The 21913-nt window shown below is 46.6% G+C and overlaps 2 protein-coding genes across 4 annotated transcripts in view; one reads left to right on the forward strand and one right to left on the reverse strand.

Moving 5' to 3' along the window:
* Positions 1-17872, forward strand: part of LOC135819853 (uncharacterized) — a 43105-nt gene extending 25233 nt beyond the window's left edge. The window contains exons 10-14 of one of the 3 annotated variants that reach the window (XR_010553996.1): positions 2573-2662; positions 3057-3178; positions 12021-12110; positions 12487-12608; positions 16845-17872. Coding sequence is in view for 2 of the 3 variants with exons in the window: in XM_065333133.1 (XP_065189205.1) it covers positions 3080-3178; positions 16845-17108 (363 nt within the window). In the remaining variant the exon portion in view is untranslated. The remainder of the gene's footprint in view (positions 1-2572; positions 2663-3056; positions 3179-12020; positions 12111-12486; positions 12609-16844) is intronic. The other 2 variants (XM_065333134.1, XM_065333133.1) reach the window with 2 other exon arrangements.
* A 58-nt stretch (positions 17873-17930) lies between these two features.
* Positions 17931-21913, reverse strand: part of LOC135819852 (TNF receptor-associated factor 2-like) — a 19127-nt gene continuing 15144 nt past the window's right edge. Inside the window, exons 13-14 of the mRNA XM_065333132.1 lie at positions 20745-20871; positions 17931-19136 (exon numbers count right to left, since the gene is read on the reverse strand). Coding sequence (XP_065189204.1) covers positions 18994-19136; positions 20745-20871 — 270 coding nt within the window. The 3' untranslated portion in view covers positions 17931-18993. The remainder of the gene's footprint in view (positions 19137-20744; positions 20872-21913) is intronic.

A 21913-nucleotide genomic window follows, 5' to 3' on the forward strand; every position in this document is an offset into this window, starting at 1 on the left:
TTGAAGGGTGCGGCGCGCGCGCAGTTCAACATTAAAACTCTGCGCGATGATCATGGAGTCTGCTGCTCAGGATGTGAAGCGGATAAATTGGGCGGTACCGTGAATACCGCATGGTGAACATCTCTTTGAAACGGAGGTAGATTGTTGAAACTCGCGCGATAAAGATGATGATCATGGTGGCTACCACTCGAAAAGGATGTGAAGAGGGTAAAGCGGTGACGTGAGTACTACATCTCTTTGAAACGTACACGATTCATATAGTTGAAAACCGCTAAAGATGATGGTCATGGACCCCGCGTCACGTTCAAACTTGCCGTCTGTTCTAGTTGATTCCAGAAACTTGCGCCTGATCCGAGTACGCTGTGTGTACTCTGAGTATCGTGAGGAGTGGGACACTATCGACAATTTGCTACTCTCTGGTTGATGCAGACAGTGTGCGCGTACGACGCACACATAAGATGATTATTAGGAAATCGAGGCTGCTATTCTATACGCCCGGGGGCCTATACACGGGCTTTTCCGGTATCGGTAACTCTAAACCACCTAAGTTTCCACGGGGAAAGGCCAGGGATCTGGCGTGTGACGTGACTATTAGTACAGTCATGTACTTGCAGGTGTGCAGTATTTAAAAATATCAATCTTCTACTTCTAGCTGAGCCGTTGCTGGTAGGTCGTCGTTTGGAAAATTAATAATAGCTTGCATGGACCTCGGTCCTACCGGTAAGACCATCATACACAGACATGGTGCATGGCCTCTGTTCTAACATTGACCTAAAACTTGACCCTAGACTGTTGCTAAGGGGCTAATGAAGGAGTCCAACAATTTTAGACGTGATTGTACAAGGACTATTACGAAATTCCATGGCAACAGCCCCAGGGCAACCATGGATACGGAGTATGGAATTTTGCATTCCAGCACTGTTGCAGGCTTAGGCTGCGTTTACACGACAACGCTGGGGGCGAAAACGCAACGAAATCCTTTCGGATCCAGGGTTCATTTACACGGTACGCGGAGCAAAACGTAAAAGTTGTGCACCAAAACGGAAGAAAACCAAAACGCTGGCCAAGGTGGAAGAATTTGAAAACGGAAATGTTCTGCCGGATAAATTTGGGTGTGTAAACAGTCGAAACGGCGTGCTGGCCTCGTTTTCCGTCACGTTTGTTTCATTTTCGGCCTTTTACACGGATCCGACAATCCAAAAAATTGTTTTTTACAATTTTCGTCATGTGATGTGTGTTGTCGTGTGCCTGTTTTCAACCATTACTTGAGTGTGATTGGTGCTTCCACGGCAACACTTGGCCCTTTGACGATCTTTGGCGGATCCTTTGCTCTCGTGTAGACGCTTGAAAACGATACAAAAGGAGACCACCTCAGATCGGCTTTGATCGTGTAAACGTAGGAAAACGAAAAAAGAAATGCGGGACTGAAAACGGAAAACTGGCCGTGCGTTGTCGTGTAAACGCAGCCTAAGAAAGATAATAGGTCCTCACCACGATCGATGTGCAATGGTCAAAATTCACTTCCGGCAGAGTTTCTAGCTCTGCGACAGGAGCATGTGCTGCCATTGTGACAATTGATGAAATTGTACGTATGCCATGCACTGGACATAGTCTTGCCTTTGCCCCATTACTTTGCCTTAGGGAGCATCTCATAAGTTCGCATTTATTTTGCAAACGTAACGCATTTCGAATAGACTTTACCCCCCTACCTCCCCCCCCCCCTCTATTCGAAAGTCGTATCGCACATTTTCTGTGTTTATCTACTGTACACGTCCATGCGGGCCCCATGCTATGCTATGTACATGTACATGGATATGAATGTTTTGCTAGAGCGGTCGTGAATGGCATACAGTAGTACGTGTACCGCATTTACTGAGTACAAGTACAATCAATGACATGTACACGCACATAAACATAGACTTCCTGCACAACAACTGTACTGCTGTAAACGCTGGCCAGGTACACTGTACACGGTTTGATCAGGCTGGTGTGACATTTGACACCTCTGAGTAGCCTGCATGCATGCAGTGCAAGGGTTAGCTGATCGGCAAACACAGGTAGATCTCCACCTAAACACACTCATTTGCTGCAGTGATCTAGCACGGTAGTAGATTGTACAGTTCCAGATAATGTGCGAACAGTCATTTTTCTATTCGAAAAGGGCGCTACCCCCTACCCCCGTTTCGAAATGCGTTACGTTTAGAAACAAAATGCGAACTTATGTGATGCTCCCTTACAAAGACCTCATCTCAAAAATTGTTTCAAGAAAATTCTGAACCAAAAGCACTTTGCAGCGTGATTTCTTGGGTCCTACTGGTAGGACGGCATGCAAGCTATCGTTTAGCTTGGGTCAAATATGTCTGTTTGTTTCTCTCTCTGTCTCTCCCCTCCCTCTCTCTCTCGCTCCCCCCTCTCTCTCTCTCTCCCCCCCTCTCTCTCTCTCTCTCTCTCTCTCTCTCTCTCTCTCTCTCTCTCTCTCTCTCTCTCTCTCTCTCTCTCTCTCTCTCTCTCTTCCTCCCCCCCCCCCCCGTCTCTCTCTGTCTCTCTCTCTCCCTCCATTGTGTGGATGTAGGAAACCGTTACTTTGCTTGCAGGGAAGAGCTAGCGGAATACGTATTTCCCGAAATTGCCCAAGTCCTCCATGAACACTTTTCTCCTCGAGGTAGGTACTTTGGACACTATGGAGTATGGAGTACTATCCGAATGTACATCTACGTGCACTTTCTGTGTACATGATTCTGCAATATACTGTGTACTGCGGACTCCGGTGTCATGTATATACGCACACATACACGCACACACACTCTCTCTCTCTCTCATACACACACACACATACACACACACACACACACACACATTTGCATGCTGCTGTACTGTCTTAAAACCCACAATGTGACATGTAATACAAGCAACCAAATCACAACGGTACATTAGAACAATTCAAGCACACAAGGATATTGAGTACATGGTTTATAAAATAATTAGTTTTAGGGTATGCTGTCACGTTTTGTCTCTTTGTTCTCTGTGTTTGCACTGTTGGTTCTTTTCTGAGTCAGGATTTCGATTTTCCACACGAGCAATGCCCAATTGGCTAATCCCGCCTCTAAAGTACATTTTGACGGAGCTGAAGGTTATTGCGTCGCAAGTGGGCGTCAAAACGCGACAGGACATCTCCAAGGCGAGTAGTTCCAGATTGCAGCTGTATGCCTTCGTGTGGGTTAAGGCATCGCCGAGAATATAATTATTTGTACCTATTTTCCTTTCCTGTTCGTCTGGAAAAATGCAGGAGGTGGTATTCCATGACTGTGAATACCACAGTCGCGTAGCAGCCGGTCCGGCCGATCCGGCTTTGGCCGGACCAGTTTCTCGCCCGACCACGCCCAGAATGCAGAATTTTGCACCCTGATTTCAAATTTTTCCCAGGGAGAGATCCCAACCCCCCCCCCCCTCCCCCCCCCCCCTCCAGCCGGACCACCTCCATAAAAATTGCACTCTAACATGTTGTGGTGTCTGACCTGTGAGGTACAGTCACACTTCAGTGGCCATGCTTCATCATGGCTACATAGTACAGTGTACAGTGTACACACGTTTGACGGTTCACTATTGCCCGACGACGTGATGGCAAAGGTGTTGGCATACAGTACTGTCAGGCGCTGAAGAACGTAGTGTCGAAGAGGAAATTGGCCAGAATTTCACCAAGCACTACATACCAATGTATACACAGTGACTCAACTATGCATAGACCATAGTACATGATACTAAGAAGAACGACCTGGGCAACGAGGCTGATCCCCCCACTCCCCTGTTCTTCGTCGACCGACAGTACTGTAGCTATGTGAGCTGAGACTGGCCAGCGTCAAGGCCTGCCCCAACGTGTTGTGTTCCGGTGTGGCCGCCACAACGTGTTGTGTTCCGATGTGGCCGCCCCGCCGTATCGACGGCGTGCAGTGCTACCCAGTGAAATGCAACCATGCAAGTCAGTGTCAAGCCGGGGGGGGGGGGGGCTATGGAACCCCTGACCTGTGAACATGCGGGGGGGGGGGGGGGGGTGCAGCCCATGACCAAAAATCAAGATCGGTAAAAAAGAGAATCATTTTTCTGGGGATGTCGGTGTTTTGTAGAATCTCGCGCGAACTCTCCATGAGAGAAAACTAATCAGATGCCTGTCGACGTCTAGGAGGCACTGTCGAGACTGATAGCATCTTTTTTCTGGCATGCACCGCTGTTGAAAATCATGCTCGAGTGCGTGGACGTGCTGATCGATCACGTGCGCACTCGACGTGCACACGTTGTGTCCGTCTATCACGGCCTCGGTCACGTGATTGCAACCATCATCACGTACCGGAGAGCCCTTTGGCTGCCGAACGTAATTGATGAGCGCATCGAATTGATCACACGGATCCATGATGTTCGGGAAATGGCGTCGATGCACCGCCTGCATCCGTCTATAATGCAGAGCCGCTGAGTGTTCATTGGTCGTAGGAGTCGGTATAAAAAGACTCTGCTTGCTTTCGTCATACATCATTACGCTCAATTCGTCAGCAGGGTTTTCATGCAATTTTCATGCTCTCGTCATCATGTCTGCCTCGTGCTCCAACATCTCGTGCGGACTTTCGGAGTTCGTGCATAAATTTGAAGGTGGTAACTACGATAAAGCCGTGTACTTCCACCCGAACGTGAATAAGATCGGACAAGATGCGTGGAGAATCGACAGCGCCGATATCAAAACCTATCTCAAGCCCCTGGTAGGTGAAGAGACCATCATCTGGGCGGGCATTTACAAAACTCCCATGTGGTACCTTCAACCGACAGATTTGATTGCTTTCCACGCTTTCGTCGTCTTTCAAACGAGAAACTGGTGGTGGTCTGCGGAAAAAACAACCGACGGTGTCAGCATATGCAGAGGCAAGACTCGTTCAAGCGTGAGATCTTCCTATCGAAGCACCAATCGAAAAACTCCGATAGAGGAGATTATTGCTGACAAATCACATGTAAATCTGCAGGATATGATAGATTTCCTCTACGACTCCAATCTCGTCAAGGGTATTTACAACGTTGTAACAAACAACTGTCATACGTTTGCCTCCGCTCTGTTCAACGAACTTGCAGCTACCCACTACGTCAATCATATTGCACTTCGGCATGCCAAACCCATCGACTCGGAGCATGCAATCGAATGAGTACTCGACCCCCATCCAGACACACACATTTAGCACAGATATGTTGATTTTAAAATGTTTAATTATAATTTCAGTAGATCATTCTCAGCTTGTATGAGTGTTATAACGCTGTTGGCCGGTATTTCCCCGTAGTATGAGGTCAGCTTCTCCGTATAATGTTGAAGATGTCTTGACGTTGCAGAATGATCTTTCATTTCTTCTATTGTTCGCCATTGGTTGTCGCTGCATGGAAGGAAACAGATTAAAACATGTATAAGATCTCTGGTATTTCAAATAAAGAGAATTGCACGACAGATTACTTACCAAGAACACATAAATTCAGGCTGCATCCCGGCCTCCAGCTTCCTCCGGTGGTTTTTCGAGCGGAGATGCTCGACGAACGGCCGGAGGCCGGTCATAGTCTTCGAACACAAGGAACAAGAGAGGAGCATTTTGTCTCATTCAGGTTTGTGGAATGGGGCTGATCAAGGTGGATCGAATCACTTTTATCCCCGCCCAGTTGTTCGTTGGTTGAAGGGTGCGGCGCGCGCGCAGTTCAACATTAAAACTCTGCGCGATGATCATGGAGTCTGCTGCTCAGGATGTGAAGCGGATAAATTGGGCGGTACCGTGAATACCGCATGGTGAACATCTCTTTGAAACGGAGGTAGATTGTTGAAACTCGCGCGATAAAGATGATGATCATGGTGGCTACCACTCGAAAAGGATGTGAAGAGGGTAAAGCGGTGACGTGAGTACTACATCTCTTTGAAACGTACACGATTCATATAGTTGAAAACCGGTAAAGATGATGATCATGGACCCCGCGTCACGTTCAAACTTGCCGTCTGTTCTAGTTGATTCCAGAAACTTGCGCCTGATCCGAGTACGCTGTGTGTACTCTGAGTATCGTGAGGAGTGGGACACTATCGACAATTTGCTACTCTCTGGTGGATGCAGACAGTGTGCGCGTACGACGCACACATAAGATGATTATTAGGAAATCGAGGCTGCTATTCTATACGCCCGGGGGCCTATACACGGGCTTTTCCGGTATCGATAACTCTAAACCACCTAAGTTTCCACGGGGAAAGGCCAGGGATCTGGCGTGTGACGTGACTATTAGTACAGTCATGTACTTGCAGGTGTGCAGTATTTAAAAATATGAATCTTCTACTTCTAGCTGAGCCGTTGCTGGTAGGTCGTCGTTTGGAAAATTAATAATAGCTTGCATGGACCTCGGTCCTACCGGTAAGACCATCATACACAGACATGTTGCATGGCCTCTGTTCTAACATTGACCTAAAACTTGACCCTAGACTGTTGCTAAGGGGCTAATGAAGGAGTCCAACAATTTTAGACGTGATTGTACAAGGACTATTACGAAATTCCATGGCTACATAGTACAGTGTACAGTGTACACACGTTTGACGATTCACTATTGTCCGACGACGTGATGGCAAAGGTGTTGGCATACAGTACTGTCAGGCGCTGAAGAACGTAGTGTCGAAGAGCAAACTGGCCAGAATTTCACCAAGCACTACATACCAATGTATGCACAGTGACTCAACTATGCATAGACCATAGTACATGATACTAAGAAGAACGACCTGGGCAACGAGGCTGATCCCCCCACTCCCCTGTTCTTCGTCGACCGACAGTACTGTAGCTATGTGAGCTGAGACTGGCCAGCGTCAAGGCCGCCACAACGTGTTGTGTTCCGATGTGGCCGCCCCGGCGTATTGACGGCGTGCAGTGCTGCTGGTGAAATACAACCATGCAAGTCAGTGTCAAGCCGGGGGGGGGGGGGGGCTATGGAACCCCTGACCTGTGAACATGCGGGGGGGGGGGGTGCAGCCCATGACCAAAAATCAAGATCGATAAAAAAGAGAATCATTTTTCTGGGGATGTCGGTGTTTTGTAGAATCTCGCGCGAACTCTCCATGAGAGAAAACTAATCAGATGCCTGTCGACGTCTAGGAGGCGCTGTCGAGACTGATAGCATCTTTTTTCTGGCATGCACCGCTGTTGAAAATCATGCTCGAGTGCGTGGACGTGCTGATCGATCACGTGCGCACTCGACGTGCACACGTTGTGTCCGTCTATCACGGCCTCGGTCACGTGATTGCAACCATCATCACGTACCGGAGAGCCCTTTGGCTGCCGAACGTAATTGATGAGCGCATCGAATTGATCACACGGATCCATGATGTTCGGGAAATGGCGTCGATGCACCGCCTGCATCCGTCTATAATGCAGAGCCGCTGAGTGTTCATTGGTCGTAGGAGTCGGTATAAAAAGACTCTGCTTGCTTTCGTCATACATCATTACGCTCAATTCGTCAGCAGGGTTTTCATGCAATTTTCATGCTCTCGTCATCATGTCTGCCTCGTGCTCCAACATCTCGTGCGGACTTTCGGAGTTCGTGCATAAATTTGAAGGTGGTAACTACGATAAAGCCGTGTACTTCCACCCGAACGTGAATAAAATCGGACAAGATGCGTGGAGAATCGACAGCGCCGATATCAAAACCTATCTCAAGCCCCTGGTAGGTGAAGAGACCGTCATCTGGGCGGGCATTTACAAAACTCCCATGTGGTACCTTCAACCGACAGATTTGATTGCTTTCCACGCTTTCGTCGTCTTTCAAACGAGAAACTGGTGGTGGCCGGCGGAAAAAACCACCGACGGTGTCAGCATATGCAGAGGCAAGACTCGCTCAAGCGTGAGATCTTCCTATCGAAGCACCAATCGAAAAACTCCGATAGAGGAGATTATTGCTGACCAATCACATGTAAATCTGCAGGATATGATAGATTTCCTCTACGACTCCAATCTCGTCAAGGGTATTTACAACGTTGTAGCAAACAACTGCCATACGTTTGCCTCCGCTCTGTTCAACGAACTTGCAGCTACCCACTACGTCAATCACATCGAACTTCGGCATGCCAAACCCATCGACTCGGAGCATGCAATCGAATGAGTACTCGACCCCCATCCAGACACACACATTTAGCACAGATATGTTGATTTTAAAATTTTTAATTACATACTGTTGATATCTATCTGCGCTTGTATCATAGTAATGACACTGTTGATCGGCAATTCTCCGTAGTATGACGTTAGCTTGGTCATATAGTTCTTCATATGGTTGGCGGTTGATAGATGGTGCTTCAAATCTTCCATTGTCCGCCATTGGTTGTCGCTGTATGGGAGGAAACACATCAAAACATGTATAAGATCTCTGGTATTTCAAATAAAGAGAATTGCACCACAGATCACTTACCAAGAGCAGAGAAACTCAGGCTGTAGACCGGCCTCCAGCTTCTTCCTGTGTCCCTTCGACTTGAGGTGGTCGACGAACGGCTGGAGGAACATGTCGAGCATGAAAAGAGCATCTTGATGGTTGATTGAATGGGACTGATCAAGGTGGATCCAATCACTTTTATCCCCGCCCAGTTGTTCGTTGGTTGAAGGGTGCGGCGCGCGCGCAGTTCAACATTAAAACTCTGCGCGATGATCATGGAGTCTGCTGCTCAGGATGTGAAGCGGATAAATTGGGCGGTACCGTGAATACCGCATGTTGAACATCTCTTTGAAACGGAGGTAGATTGTTGAAACTCGCGCGATAAAGATGATGATCATGGTGGCTACCACTCGAAAAGGATGTGAAGAGGGTAAAGCGGTGACATGAGTACTACATCTCTTTGAAACGTACATGATTCATATAGTTGAAAACCGCTAAAGATGATGGTCATGGACCCCGCGTCACGTTCAAACTTGCCGTCTGTTCTAGTTGATTCCAGAAACTTGCACCTGATCCGAGTACGCTGTGTGTACTCTGAGTATCGTGAGGAGTGGGACACTATCGACAATTTGCTACTCTCTGGTTGATGCAGACAGTGTGCGCGTACGACGCACACATAAGATGATTATTAGGAAATCGAGGCTGCTATTCTATACGCCCGGGGGCCTATACACGGGCTTTTCCGGTATCGGTAACTCTAAACCACCTAAGTTTCCACGGGGAAAGGCCAGGGATCTGGCGTGTGACGTGACTATTAGTACAGTCATGTACTTGCAGGTGTGCAGTATTTAAAAATATGAATCTTCTACTTCTAGCTGAGCCGTTGCTGGTAGGTCGTCGTTTGGAAAATTAATAATAGCTTGCATGGACCTCGGTCCTACCGGTAAGACCATCATACACAGACATGGTGCATGGCCTCTGTTCTAAGGCCGCGGTCACACCGAGCTCGATTCAGCCGTTCAGCCGAAACAAGCGCTTGTTTACGTCACTATTACCATGGAAATGGCTGAAAAATGTCCTACAAGCGACTTTCAGCCGTGGCTGACTCTCAGCCGTTTTTTTCCGGCTTGTTTCAGCCACAGCTTGTACAAGCGGCTGAAAGCCGAAATTCAAAAAATAATTTGAGTGCGCTTGGAGCTCCGGAGCACACCATGCATGTAGCTAGTTGACATGATGAACTGATTTTGATGTTCTTTCTTGTGTCCGTGGAACCGTGCTATCCCTGTGCCTTTGGTTTTGACCGTGAGTCTGTCTACCCCAACTACACTGTATTCAGTTTGATTTGGATTTTGTCCGACGACCATGGATTTCTGCCGCTGTGCCTCTAGACTGCTGCGTAGATTGTTGGAGCTGTGGTTTGAGGCCAAGACAAGGCACCACACTCACGACCGAATTCATGAAGAAAGCCGGGTACGAAGAAGAGAGTGGATTGCAACTGAGTTCAATAACGGCAACCGGCGGGGCAGAAAGCTCGACATCAGGAAACACCACCCGAACCATCGCGTCCATGCACACCGAACAAATAAAAAGAGCACGACTTCGCAATTCAGAATCCGGGCTTCCTTTGCTTCTTCATCAAAACTGAACGCTAGAACAAGTACAGTTGTAGATCGCGAACGTTCTGCTCTCCAGTTTCTTGCAAACATTGGTGTGTTTCGAGATATTCAAAGTTTGGCGGGTAAGAAAAACAAGCCATTCAAGCTTTGCACTCAAGGTCTGGTGTGACCGCGTCACAGGGATCACGCAAGCCAGCTGAGCGCCAGCGATAACAAGCCCAAAGTGGCTTGTTTCGGTGTGACCGGGGCCTAACATTGACCTAAAACTTGACCCTAGACTGTTGCTAAGGGGCTAATGAAGGAGTCCAACAATTTTAGACGTGATTGTACAAGGACTATTACGAAATTCCATGGCAACAGCCCCAGGGCAACCATGGATACGGAGTATGGAATTTTACATTCCAGCACTGTTGCAGGCTTAGGCTGCGTTTACACGACAACGCTGGGGGCGAAAACGCAACGAAATCCTTTCGGATCCAGGGTTCATTTACACGGTACGCGGAGCAAAACGTAAAAGTTGTGCACCAAAACGGAAGAAAACCAAAACGCTGGCCAAGGTGGAAGAATTTGAAAACGGTATGCTCTGCCGGATAAATTTGGGTGTGTAAACAGTCGAAACGGCGTGCTGGCCTCGTTTTCCGTCACGTTTGTTTCATTTTCGGCCTTTTACACGGATCCGACAATCCAAAAAATTGTTTTTTACAATTTTCGTCATGTGATGTGTGTTGTCGTGTGCCTGTTTTCAACCATTACTTGAGTGTGATTGGTGCTTCCACGGCAACACTTGGCCCTTTGACGATCTTTGGCGGATCCTTTGCTCTCGTGTAGACGCTTGAAAACGGTACAAAAGGAGACCACCTCGGATCGGCTTTGATCGTGTAAACGTAGGAAAACGAAAAAAGATATGCGGGACTGAAAACGGAAAACTGGCCGTGCGTTGTCGTGTAAACGCAGCCTAAGAAAGATATTAGGTCCTCACCACGATCGATGTGCAATGGTCAAAATTCACTTCCGGCAGAGTTTCTAGCTCTGCGACAGGAGCATGTGCTGCCATTGTGACAATTGATGAAATTGTACGTATGCCATGCACTGGACATAGTCTTGCCTTTGCCCCATTACTTTGCCTTTGGGAGCATCTCATAAGTTCGCATTTATTTTGCAAACGTAACGCATTTCGAATAGACTTTACCCCCCTACCTCCCCCCTCTATTCGAAAGTCTTATCGCACATTTTCTGTGTTTATCTACTGTACACGTCCATGCGGGCCCCATGCTATGCTATGTACATGTACATGGATATGAATGTTTTGCTAGAGCGGTCGTGAATGGCATACAGTAGTACGTGTACCGCATTTACTGAGTACAAGTACAATCAATGACATGTACACGCACATAAACATAGACTTCCTGCACAACAACTGTACTGCTGTAAACGCTGGCCAGGTACACTGTACACGGTTTGATCAGGCTGGTGTGACATTTGACACCTCTGAGTAGCCTGCATGCAGTGCAAGGGTTAGCTGATCGGCAAACACAGGTAGATCTCCACCTAAACACACTCATTTGCTGCAGTGATCTAGCACGGTAGTAGATTGTACAGTTCCAGATAATGTGCGAACAGTCATTTTTCTATTCGAAAAGGGCGCTACCCCCTACCCCCGTTTCGAAATGCGTTACGTTTAGAAACAAAATGCGAACTTATGTGATGCTCCCTTACAAAGACCTCATCTCAAAAATTGTTTCAAGAAAATTCTGAACCAAAAGCACTTTGCAGCGTGATTTCTTGGGTCCTACTGGTAGGACGGCATGCAAGCTATTGTTTAGCTTGGGTCAAATATGTCTGTTTGTTTCTCTCTCTGTCTCTCCCCTCCCTCTCTCTCGCTCCCCCCCCTCTCTCTCTCTCCCCCCCCCCTCTCTCTCTCTCTCTCTCTCTCTCTCTTCCTCCCCCCCCCCCCCGTCTCTCTCTGTCTCTCTCTCTCCCTCCATTGTGTGTATGTAGGAAACCGTTACTTTGCTTGCAGGGAAGAGCTAGCGGAATACGTATTTCCCGAAATTGCCCAAGTCCTCCATGAACACTTTTCTCCTCGAGGTAGGTACTTTGTACACTATGGAGTATGGAGTACTATCCGAATGTACATCTACGTGCACTTTCTGTGTACATGATTCTGCAATATACTGTGTACTGCGGACTCCGGTGTCATGTATATACGCACACAAATACACGCACACACACTCTCTCTCTCTCTCATACACACACACACACACATTTGCATGCTGCTGTACTGTCTTAAAACCCACAATGTGACATGTAATACAAGCAACCAAATCACAACGGTACATTAGAACAATTCAAGCACACAAGGATATTGAGTACATGGTTTATAAAATAATTAGTTTTAGGGTATGCTGTCACATTTTGTCTCTTTGTTCTCTGTGTTTGCACTGTCGGTTCTTTTCTGAGTCAGGATTTCGATTTTCCACACGAGCAATGCCCAATTGGCTAATCCCGCCTCTAAAGTACATTTTGACGGAGCTGAAGGTTATTGCGTCGCAAGTGGGCATCAAAACGTGACAGGACATCTCCAAGGCGAGTAGTTCCAGATTGCAGCTGCATGCCTTCGTGTGGGCTAAGGCATCGCCGAGAATATAATTATTTGTACCTATTTTCCTTTCCTGTTCGTCTGGAAAAATGCAGGACTATGAATACCACAGGGGCGTAGCAGCCGGTCCGGCCGATCCGGCTTTGGCCGGACCAGTTTCTCGCCCGACCACGTCCAGAATGCAGAATTTTGCACCCTGATTTCAAAATCTTCCCAGGGGAGAGATCCCAACCCCCCTCCGGCCGGACCACCTCCAACTGCGGTGCTGAGCGCCTGTACCATAGAAATTGCACTCTAACATGTTGTGATGTCTGACCTGTGAGGTACAGTCACACTTCAGTGGCCATGCTTCATCATGGCTACATAGTACAGTGTACAGTGTACACACGTTTGACGATTCACTATTGTCAGACCAATCGAAAAACTCCGATAGAGGAGATTATTGCTGACCAATCACATGGAAATCTGCAGGATATGATAGATTTCCTCTACGACTCCAATCTCGTCAAGGGTATTTACAACGTGACAACAAACAACTGCCATACGTTTGCCTCCGCTCTGTTCAACGAACTTGCAGCTACCCACAACGTCAATCACATCGAACTTCAACATGCCAAACCCATCGACTCGGAACATGCAATCGAATGAGTACTCGACCCCCATCCAGACAAACATTTAACACAGAGATATGTTGATTTAAATTTTTTTTAATTATAAAGTTAGTATCTCGGTATTTGCTTTGATGAGGGTTATTAAGCTATCGTGCCGCAAAACTCCGTAGAAGTTCTCCAGTTTCTCGAGATAGAAACGAAGATGTTTCTCCGTCTTCAGGTGGTTCTTCATCATCTGCATCGATCGCCAGTGATTGTCGCTGCATGGGGAAACAGATCAAAAACAATATGTATCAGATCTCCGGTATTTCAAATAAAGAGAATTGCACGACAGATCACTTACCACGAGCAAAGAAACTCAGGCTGATGACCGGCCTCCTGCTTTTTTTGATGTCTCTTGGACATCAAATGGTCCACAAACGGCTGGAGGCCGGTCATTGTTTTGGAGCACAGAGAACAGCTGAAGAGCATGATTGCTTGTTTGTTGAATGGGACTGATCAAGGTGGATCCAATCACTTTTATCCCCACCCAGTTGTTCGTTGGTGGAAGGGTGCGGCGCGCGCACAGTTCAACATTAAAACTCTGCGCGATGATCATGGAGTCTGCTACTCAGGATGTGGAGCGGGTAAATTGGGCGGTACCGTGAATACCACATGGTGAACATCTCTTTGAAACGTGTGGGACTCACATGGTAGATTGTTGAAACTCGCGCGATAAAGATGATGATCATGGTGGCCACCACTCAAAAAGGATGTAAAGCGGGTAAAGCGGTGACGTGAGTACTACATCTCTTTGAAACGTGCACGATTCATATAGTTGAAAACCGCTAAAGATGATATCATTGACCCCGCGTCGCGTTCAAACTTGCCGTCGATTCTAGTTGATTCCAAAAACTTGCGCCTGATGAGAGTACGCTGTGCGTACTCTGAGCATCGCGAGGAGTGGGACACTATCGACATTTTGCTACTCTCCGGTTGATGCGGACAGTGTGCGCGTACGACGCACACATAAGATGATTATTAGGGTTTGCTGAGTGTTGTTGTTGTTGTGGTGATCTGTGCACAAAAAAGCAATCGTACGAGGACGTCTTCAGCTGTAGCACCTGCACACATAAAAAGAGTAGAGTTGGCATGGTAATAGGATTGTCATGGTGATAGGGTTACTAGGGTTATCGTCATAGTGCTAGGGTTATCGTCATGGTAAAATTTAGGGTTATCGTCTTGGTGATAGGGTTATCAGGAATATTAGGGTTATCGTCATGGTGTTAGGGTTAGGGTCATCAGAAATATTAGGGTTAGGGTTATCATTATCAGAAATATTAGGGTTATCATCCCCAGGAATATTAGGGTTATCGTCATGGTGATAGGGTTAGGGTTACCGGGAATACTAGGGTTATCGCCATGGTGATAGCCCTAGGGTTAGGGTTATCGTCATGGTGATAGGGTTAGGGGCTTGCGGTTATTAGACACCCTTAGCAAACAACGGTAACGCTATTTTTTACGGTACTCGTACCTTGATCACCCAAATAGCGTTGAAGCTGCAGCGTATAAACGTTATGGGGGCTGATTTATCGTTGTGACCAACGGTACGTGTTTTGGCCAAATATTGCATAGTCCGTACGCATTTCACCTTGTATCGCGTATATGGTGACAAAAATGGTTGTACCGCGCGAAATTGAAGCTACTCTCGTGGCAACAGCGTACTAAAAATAGCGTGCATCTTGCTAAAGGTCTAACCCAAATCACGGTATTTTCCCCCTTACGATAATACCGTTACAACATAACGTTTTTTGCTAAGGGTGTCTATTATTATTATTACTTGCATGTACGCGTTGGAGTCAACCATGCAAGCATGATCCACAACTTCGCTTATGCTGAACATGATAAACAGGACTATGACAGGGGAAAGAAATTGAGCTAGAACGATGATATAATGATATAATTATCATATACAATGTAGTTCAATGTAATTCCTGATGATGGGCGTTGCCCGAAAATTTGATCTTATGTATATCAATTGCAGTGTAGCCTAGAGACCGTTAGAGAGAGTGTGTACAAGGTGTGTGTACAGGATGTATGGATATACAGTTGTGGCAAGTGAAATCCGACACTTGCCATAGGGGACAGCGCCTCAAATGGACATCAATGATGTAATGCACTGCACCTAATTTGTGCTATAGAGCCGTATGCATCCCAAACAGGTCGAAAGGTCACAGCTTAGATACACACAGTTCACAAACATGGTACACATAAGGAGTATTGGTATCCAATTCCCATTCATTTTTGCCAGCACCTTTTGAACCTTGACTGTGATGAGTACGAATTCTGTCATCAGACAGATAAAGTTGTATGCAACACATGTACTGTACCAAGAGTACATGAAAACCAGAGTGTGCAGCTCGGATGGGTTGCTGTCACGGCGAAATTCCGTGATTACATCATTTTAGTGATGTAGTGCGTACAAGCAGGATTCAAGCAGGTCTCTTTCTGCACAACTGCAGCTCAGTTGTACGCACTACGCCATTTCCCGCCTCAGATCTGGGCCAAATATGATGTAATCACGGAATTTCGCCATGACAGACACCCATAGCAGAAAAGGCCCCAAGCTGCACACTCTGGTTTTCATGTACTCTTGACTGTACGTATGCAGGGCTGCAGAGGCTGCAGGATGCACGGTGCAGTCCCTTATGCCAAGTGTCGGATTTCACTTGCCACAACTGTACAATGTAGCTCATGGGTATTGAAGATATGTCATTTACGAATATGTCTACAGTCCATTTCAAAACTATAGACGAGTAGGGTTTTTGAAATATTTCAAATTTGGCTGGAGCTTTTTGAGAATAGTTTTCGGAATATTGCTCAGGTCCGCTCCACAATTACTCTCATATAGTTTCTAAACGATTGGATAACAGACGCCCAATTTGGAAAAATTTATGCACAAAGTGATCACAGATTTTATGTGGTATAGATGCTGGCATAACGGTTTTTGCCTAGGTACGCGTCTATAGTTTTGAAATGGACTGTATACGTCATTGAATATTGCAGCCTGAGTGATAATAATAGTGCTATTTCCTGAGTTTGGCTGTTTCAGGATCTGTCGGAATATCACGATGCACAGATCTTCATACATAGATCTCGCCATGCGGGTCGGTCATGGGCAATGGCTCGCAGTCTCTGCAGAGCGTCTAGGTTCCCGAGCAATCCAGCATTGGCTTGGCGCACATCGTTATCATCATCAGAAATATTAGAGTTATCGCCATGGTGATAGCCCTAGGGTTAGGGTTATCGTCATGGTGATAGGGTTAGGGTACCCGGGATTATTAGGGTTAATATGCCCACATTTTTAGGGTTAAAACGCATAGATTTTATAGGGTTAACTTGCCCCGGTTTTAGGGTTAAATCGCATGACGTCATCGATGACATCATGTGTAAAACGCTCCGATTTTAGGTTAAATCGCAAACATTTACCGTAAATCGGGAAAATTAGTGTTAAAACACCCCGTTTTTAGGGTTAAATCGCTATGACGTCATCGATGACGTCAGTGAGTTGGAACACGCCTAATACTTTCTACTTGTGTTTCTCTCATGTCCACATCACGCTTTGATCTTCAGACCATCAAGGAATTTGATTTCACCTACGTACCGCCGCGCAAGTCCATTGTGGACGCCGGCGAGTCGGCCATTGAGTTTGGCGCTGTGCGACTGCCAGCTAACTACCGACCCCCGGCCAAGCCTGCTCAGGACGCCGAGACCGTTGAGACCACTGCTGCAGCAACGAACACAGCATCAAACGAGGACAGCGAGCGAGTGGCAGTACCCGCAGCAGAAGCAGAGCCGGCACAGGCCACAGCTGAGATACGAGACGAGGCGCCTTAATCCACCACTGAGCCAGGAGCCTCTTTTCAGATCAGCACTGATTGTGCCAGCAGGACCAGCAGCACCAGGAGGGTCAAAAGCCAGAGCCACTCCATGAATGACTGAGCACCCCAACAACAGTACCACACCGAAGCATGTCGCAGAGCAGTGACATTGCAGCATGATGATCAGTAGGGGTGAAACGATTAGTTCGAATATTCGAGTATTCGTTCGAAAATTTCAAACGAGCGAGTATTCGAAATTTTGCACTCGATCGTTTTTTTTAAATATTTTTTTTAGGATTGGCATTGTATTTTTTTAAAACTTTTGTTGTACCGCTGGTCCACTGGTATGCATGCGTTATTCATGGCTTTGAGTCAGTTTTTTTAAGATTTGGACGATGCGTTCACCACAGCAAGTAACGTTCTGAGATATGAAAGTACTGATGAAAATTGTTACTTTACACTCTGTACAAGACGTTGGCGACTTTTGTTCTATGTTCACAGATAATTTCTTCCGAATTGGTCGAGAACTTGCAAATCTAGCGCTTTTGAATTTTGATAAAATACTCGAAATAATCGGATACTCGATCGAATATTATGAACGAGTGATCGGTTGGTCAAAATAGATACTCGTTTCACCCCTAATGATCAGTTTTATTATTATTATTATTATTATGAATATGATGTGTCACTGATTCGATTCCACGTGTTAGTTTCAACAGTTTAGGATTGAGGTATGTTGCAGGCAAGTAGTAGGGCAATACCGAGACAGGCTGTGCTTAGTTGCACTCACACAACACGCACACCCACACACAACACGCACACCGCCGTCAATACCAGGCTCAGTTCACCATTGCCGACTCTTGCTGTTCCAATGTGACAATAATTTGGAGCTCCACTCCATTCCATAATAATAAGTGCAGTATGTGATTTGAAAATCAGCAATAGTTCCCCATTTCAAAACCCAGTCTAAAAATGGCAATAATTATGATCAAGAGTGCATAAACAAGAGTATGCAACTGTGGTTATGGGTCAGTGCGCGGCGCGCTGCCTTCATTACGTAACTTGCCTTTATCATGCTCTGAAAGCATGCATTCAAACTCTCAATTTCTCACACGAGCCCATCCGTTTTTGCTCGATTCGTTCCAGTACCTACACAATCTCTGAATTCTGGCGCGTGAACTCCAGTTCCGTACGAAAGTTCATTTCAAACTGGAGGGAAAGTGCGGTGTTTGATTTTCCGCTGTGCGCGGACTGCAGCTGAATGATGTAATGAAGGCAGCGCACTGCGTATCTGGCCCATAGAAAAGAGATCACAGTTGCATACTCTTGTTATGATCTATACTATGCTTGGCTAGGCACGTAGCTGTATGCGTATGCATGAAAAATCTACACTTTACGACAGTGAGTAGATAGTTTACTACTCTGTGCTTAACGATAGAGGAGGCCAGGTATATTATTCTGGTCACATAACGCTGTAGAACGGGCTGGATTCCGTATCAGTGAGCACAGCTTGAGCATGCATGCTACACGGGCAGGTGGAGCTTGAGTAGCGCGTCCAGCAAGGTCGTCCACTTGGCTCCACGTACAGCCGCGGGCATGCTACACAGGCTGGAGTTCTGCATCATCAATAATATTATTTTTATCAAAAAACTAAAAACAACCTGGTCCCCAGGGTCAGCATGCAGCAGATCAGCAGAAAGATTATTGAATTGGTCAAGTCAATGTCGACACTCGGCTAAAAGGATCATGGGAGGCTAAATTTGGAAAAAAGAACGTAAACTATTCCAGCACATCGTCACGATGTTTATGGCCACAGGCAGCCTTGACGTTTGCAATGTAGCCATGGCAACATCACCTTGGAAACTGTGAGTTGTTGTTACTAGTAGCATATGTGCCCATCATCAGCAAGGTGGTTTCTTGTCGGGTGCAAGGTAAGTGTCTTTGGGATGACTGACGGCCACCTTGATGAAGATGCTATCGTCGCGCACGTACGAACTGCCCTGGTTCAGGATCTCACGAGGGGCAAACTTCGGGCAGCCGGTACCTGTACGGCGTGTGGGTGGGGGGGGGGGGGGAGAGAGAGAGAGAGAGAGAGAGAGAGAGAGAGAGAGAGAGAGAGAGAGAGCACAAAGATCACGATAACCATCAATGCATCATTGACGACTGCCCACAGGCCAAAACATTCGATTTCTTTTTTTTTTTAAAGTAAGGCGAGACCAAAATAAAATCGAGATTTCCGGGCAGGGCCCATGTGAAATAGGTGCGGGCGGGCGAATTTTATTTTTTATATTTTTTCCCATGTATGTACATGACTATATATGTGTGCATGCCATGTTGAACTTTTTTTACAGCATTTTCCGGTAATTTTTATTCAATTGTTTTACAGAAAACAGGTACGCGGTTTACCCGTTCAATTTTTCTATAATTCGGCCAACGATGGCCCTGATCTGTACATCTGGGAGTCGCAGAAGCTCGGGTTTGTGTGACTCCACGTCACAGATCTAGTCACACGATCAGTACTGTACATGTATGAACTGTTCAAAATAAATGGGCTTTGGCTCGATTTTGGTGCGGGAGGGCCCGGGAATCTCTATTTTTTGGTCTCGCCTAAGCAATTCAAGTCAGACAAAGTCTGTGATTCAAGTTAGAAATGGTGAGTCAAGTTGGAAGAAGTTCTCACAATTGTATAGAATAACAAAGCCGGAATGAGAATAATTATAGCTTTGCAGCAAAGCAAGTACTTTTAAAAATAAGTACATGTCTGACCATTCACCAATCAATATTAAATAATAGAGAGGTTATTAATAAAGATGCACGTTATTTCCGACTTACGCGCAATTTCACGTCAAATTTGGCACAAAACTCCAAATTTCGACGTGAGCATCAGGTCACTCGCGTTGTTTTTCAACGCGGGAACCAAATAACAAGAGCTGAACTTTCACGGCACGTCAGAAATAGCGTGCATCTTAACCTCTCTAATACCTAGTACGATCGGTGCCAGGAAATCCCAACAAATTCTGACTTGGGGTTGGCACGGTGTTCAATGCGTGTCATGTGACCAAAACTAGGGCAGCTTGGTCACATGACCCGGCTGGGAAACCTCTCGGGGATTCGCCGGGATATTTCGTCACCGACCCCATACTTGTATATAAGAGGCCGCCTATGCGTGAGAGTCAGCCAGAGTGACGTTTCACGTCTGCAGGAACACCACGGCAAGCAAGGACCACGGCGATTCACCGACAAGAAACCGCCAGGAGACGCCGAGACCCCAGGTCGGCTGACGGCAACAAGCCTCACCATCACTATCCTCCTATAATGCAAGTTGTTGTCCTTGCTTGTGGGTCAAAGCCCAATTGAGCAAAGCTATAGACTAAAAACAATCCCAAACATCTGACGGTGGTCTCTCCCTAAAAAGAATTCACGGTTCGCGTTAAACTCAGCTGGGGGCCGAGTTTCCTGCATCCGTCACCATGACGTCACCATGACGTCACCACCCTCTGTGGACGTCACCACCCTCTGTGGACGTCACCACCTTCTGGGGACGTCACCACCCTCTGTGGATCAAGACACAGATTTTTTTACTAAGGCCACAGCTTCCAATCAGGACATGCAAAGCAGATGCAGCTCCTAAAGCAGTGCCGTCTCTCCCTACCTGTGTTCATATTGGTGGTTGGCTTCTGGAACGCGGCGCTGTTCTGTCCCGGGCGAAACGACTCCTCGAAATGAGACCTCTCCTTCTGCGGCTCACTCTCGTTTTGGCTGAGCAATGACAGCGTGACCTGGACACGTTACACACAGAGAGGGAGAATAACACAGAAAGGGGAGGCATAGAAATGTTTTTGTTTTTTCAGAGTAAATTATCGCGTCCGCTCCCAAGGGAACTCACGAAGGCCGCTAACACCCGCTAACACCTAGCAGCAGATGCAGCGCCTAACAGTGAGGAGAGGCATAGCATGGGAGATAAGGAAGGATGACACAGCGGGGAGACTACAAAAAAAAAGTAGCAATGGCAAAGGCAGCCTACTGTAAAAGCAGAAATTTTCGGAGGTGTAATATTTTCGGTATTCTCCAAAATCGGTGGTTCGGCGGAGGGAAATTTTCGGTAAACCCGCGTTCCATGTAAGTGTACTATTTTCGGTGCGTTTTATTTTCGGTAAAAATTTCGGCACCGAAGTTACCGAAAATATAACACCGCCGAAAATTTCTGCTTTTACAGTATAGTCAATTCTGGGCATAGGGACAGGAGGTGATGATATGCCTGGTCCACACTACTTACTAGGCCGATTTTTCGGCCCATACAGAATCGTACGAACAATTCTCAAGATCGGCGCGAAAAAATTGCCTGGTGTGGACGATGTTGTCGCACACGTTTCCGACAAATTTGTGTGTGCGTGTGCGGGTGTGTGCGTGTGTGTGTGTGTGTGTGTGTGTGTGTGTATAGGTAGTCCGACCCAGTCGGGCGATATCATGTCAGAGTAGGTGTCGGAGCATCGGCCGAAAAATCTGCGTAGTGTGCACACACCGCTAGACCTCCTGTTTCAAATTCAATGAGCCTGGCATAGTGAGGGCAATGCTCATATCCTGTACCTCGTCCCATTTCGCCTGCATGTACCCAATACCAGATGGGTCTCCTGGATGTAGAAACAATCTTCACTCAAACTAGTAATCTAACCCAGAACCTCATGTTTGGAAGGTCCCTGTGTTAAAATGTAAGAAAGAAATGTGTGTATGTGTCTGTGTGTATGTGTCTGTGTGTATGTGTCTGTGTGTCTATATGCATGTACACGTGTATGTTGTGTCTATGCAGGGTTTTAGCCAAAA

The sequence above is a fragment of the Sycon ciliatum genome, chromosome 6, assembly GCF_964019385.1.
Source record: "Sycon ciliatum chromosome 6, ocSycCili1.1, whole genome shotgun sequence".
Lineage (NCBI taxonomy): Eukaryota > Metazoa > Porifera > Calcarea > Leucosolenida > Sycettidae > Sycon > Sycon ciliatum.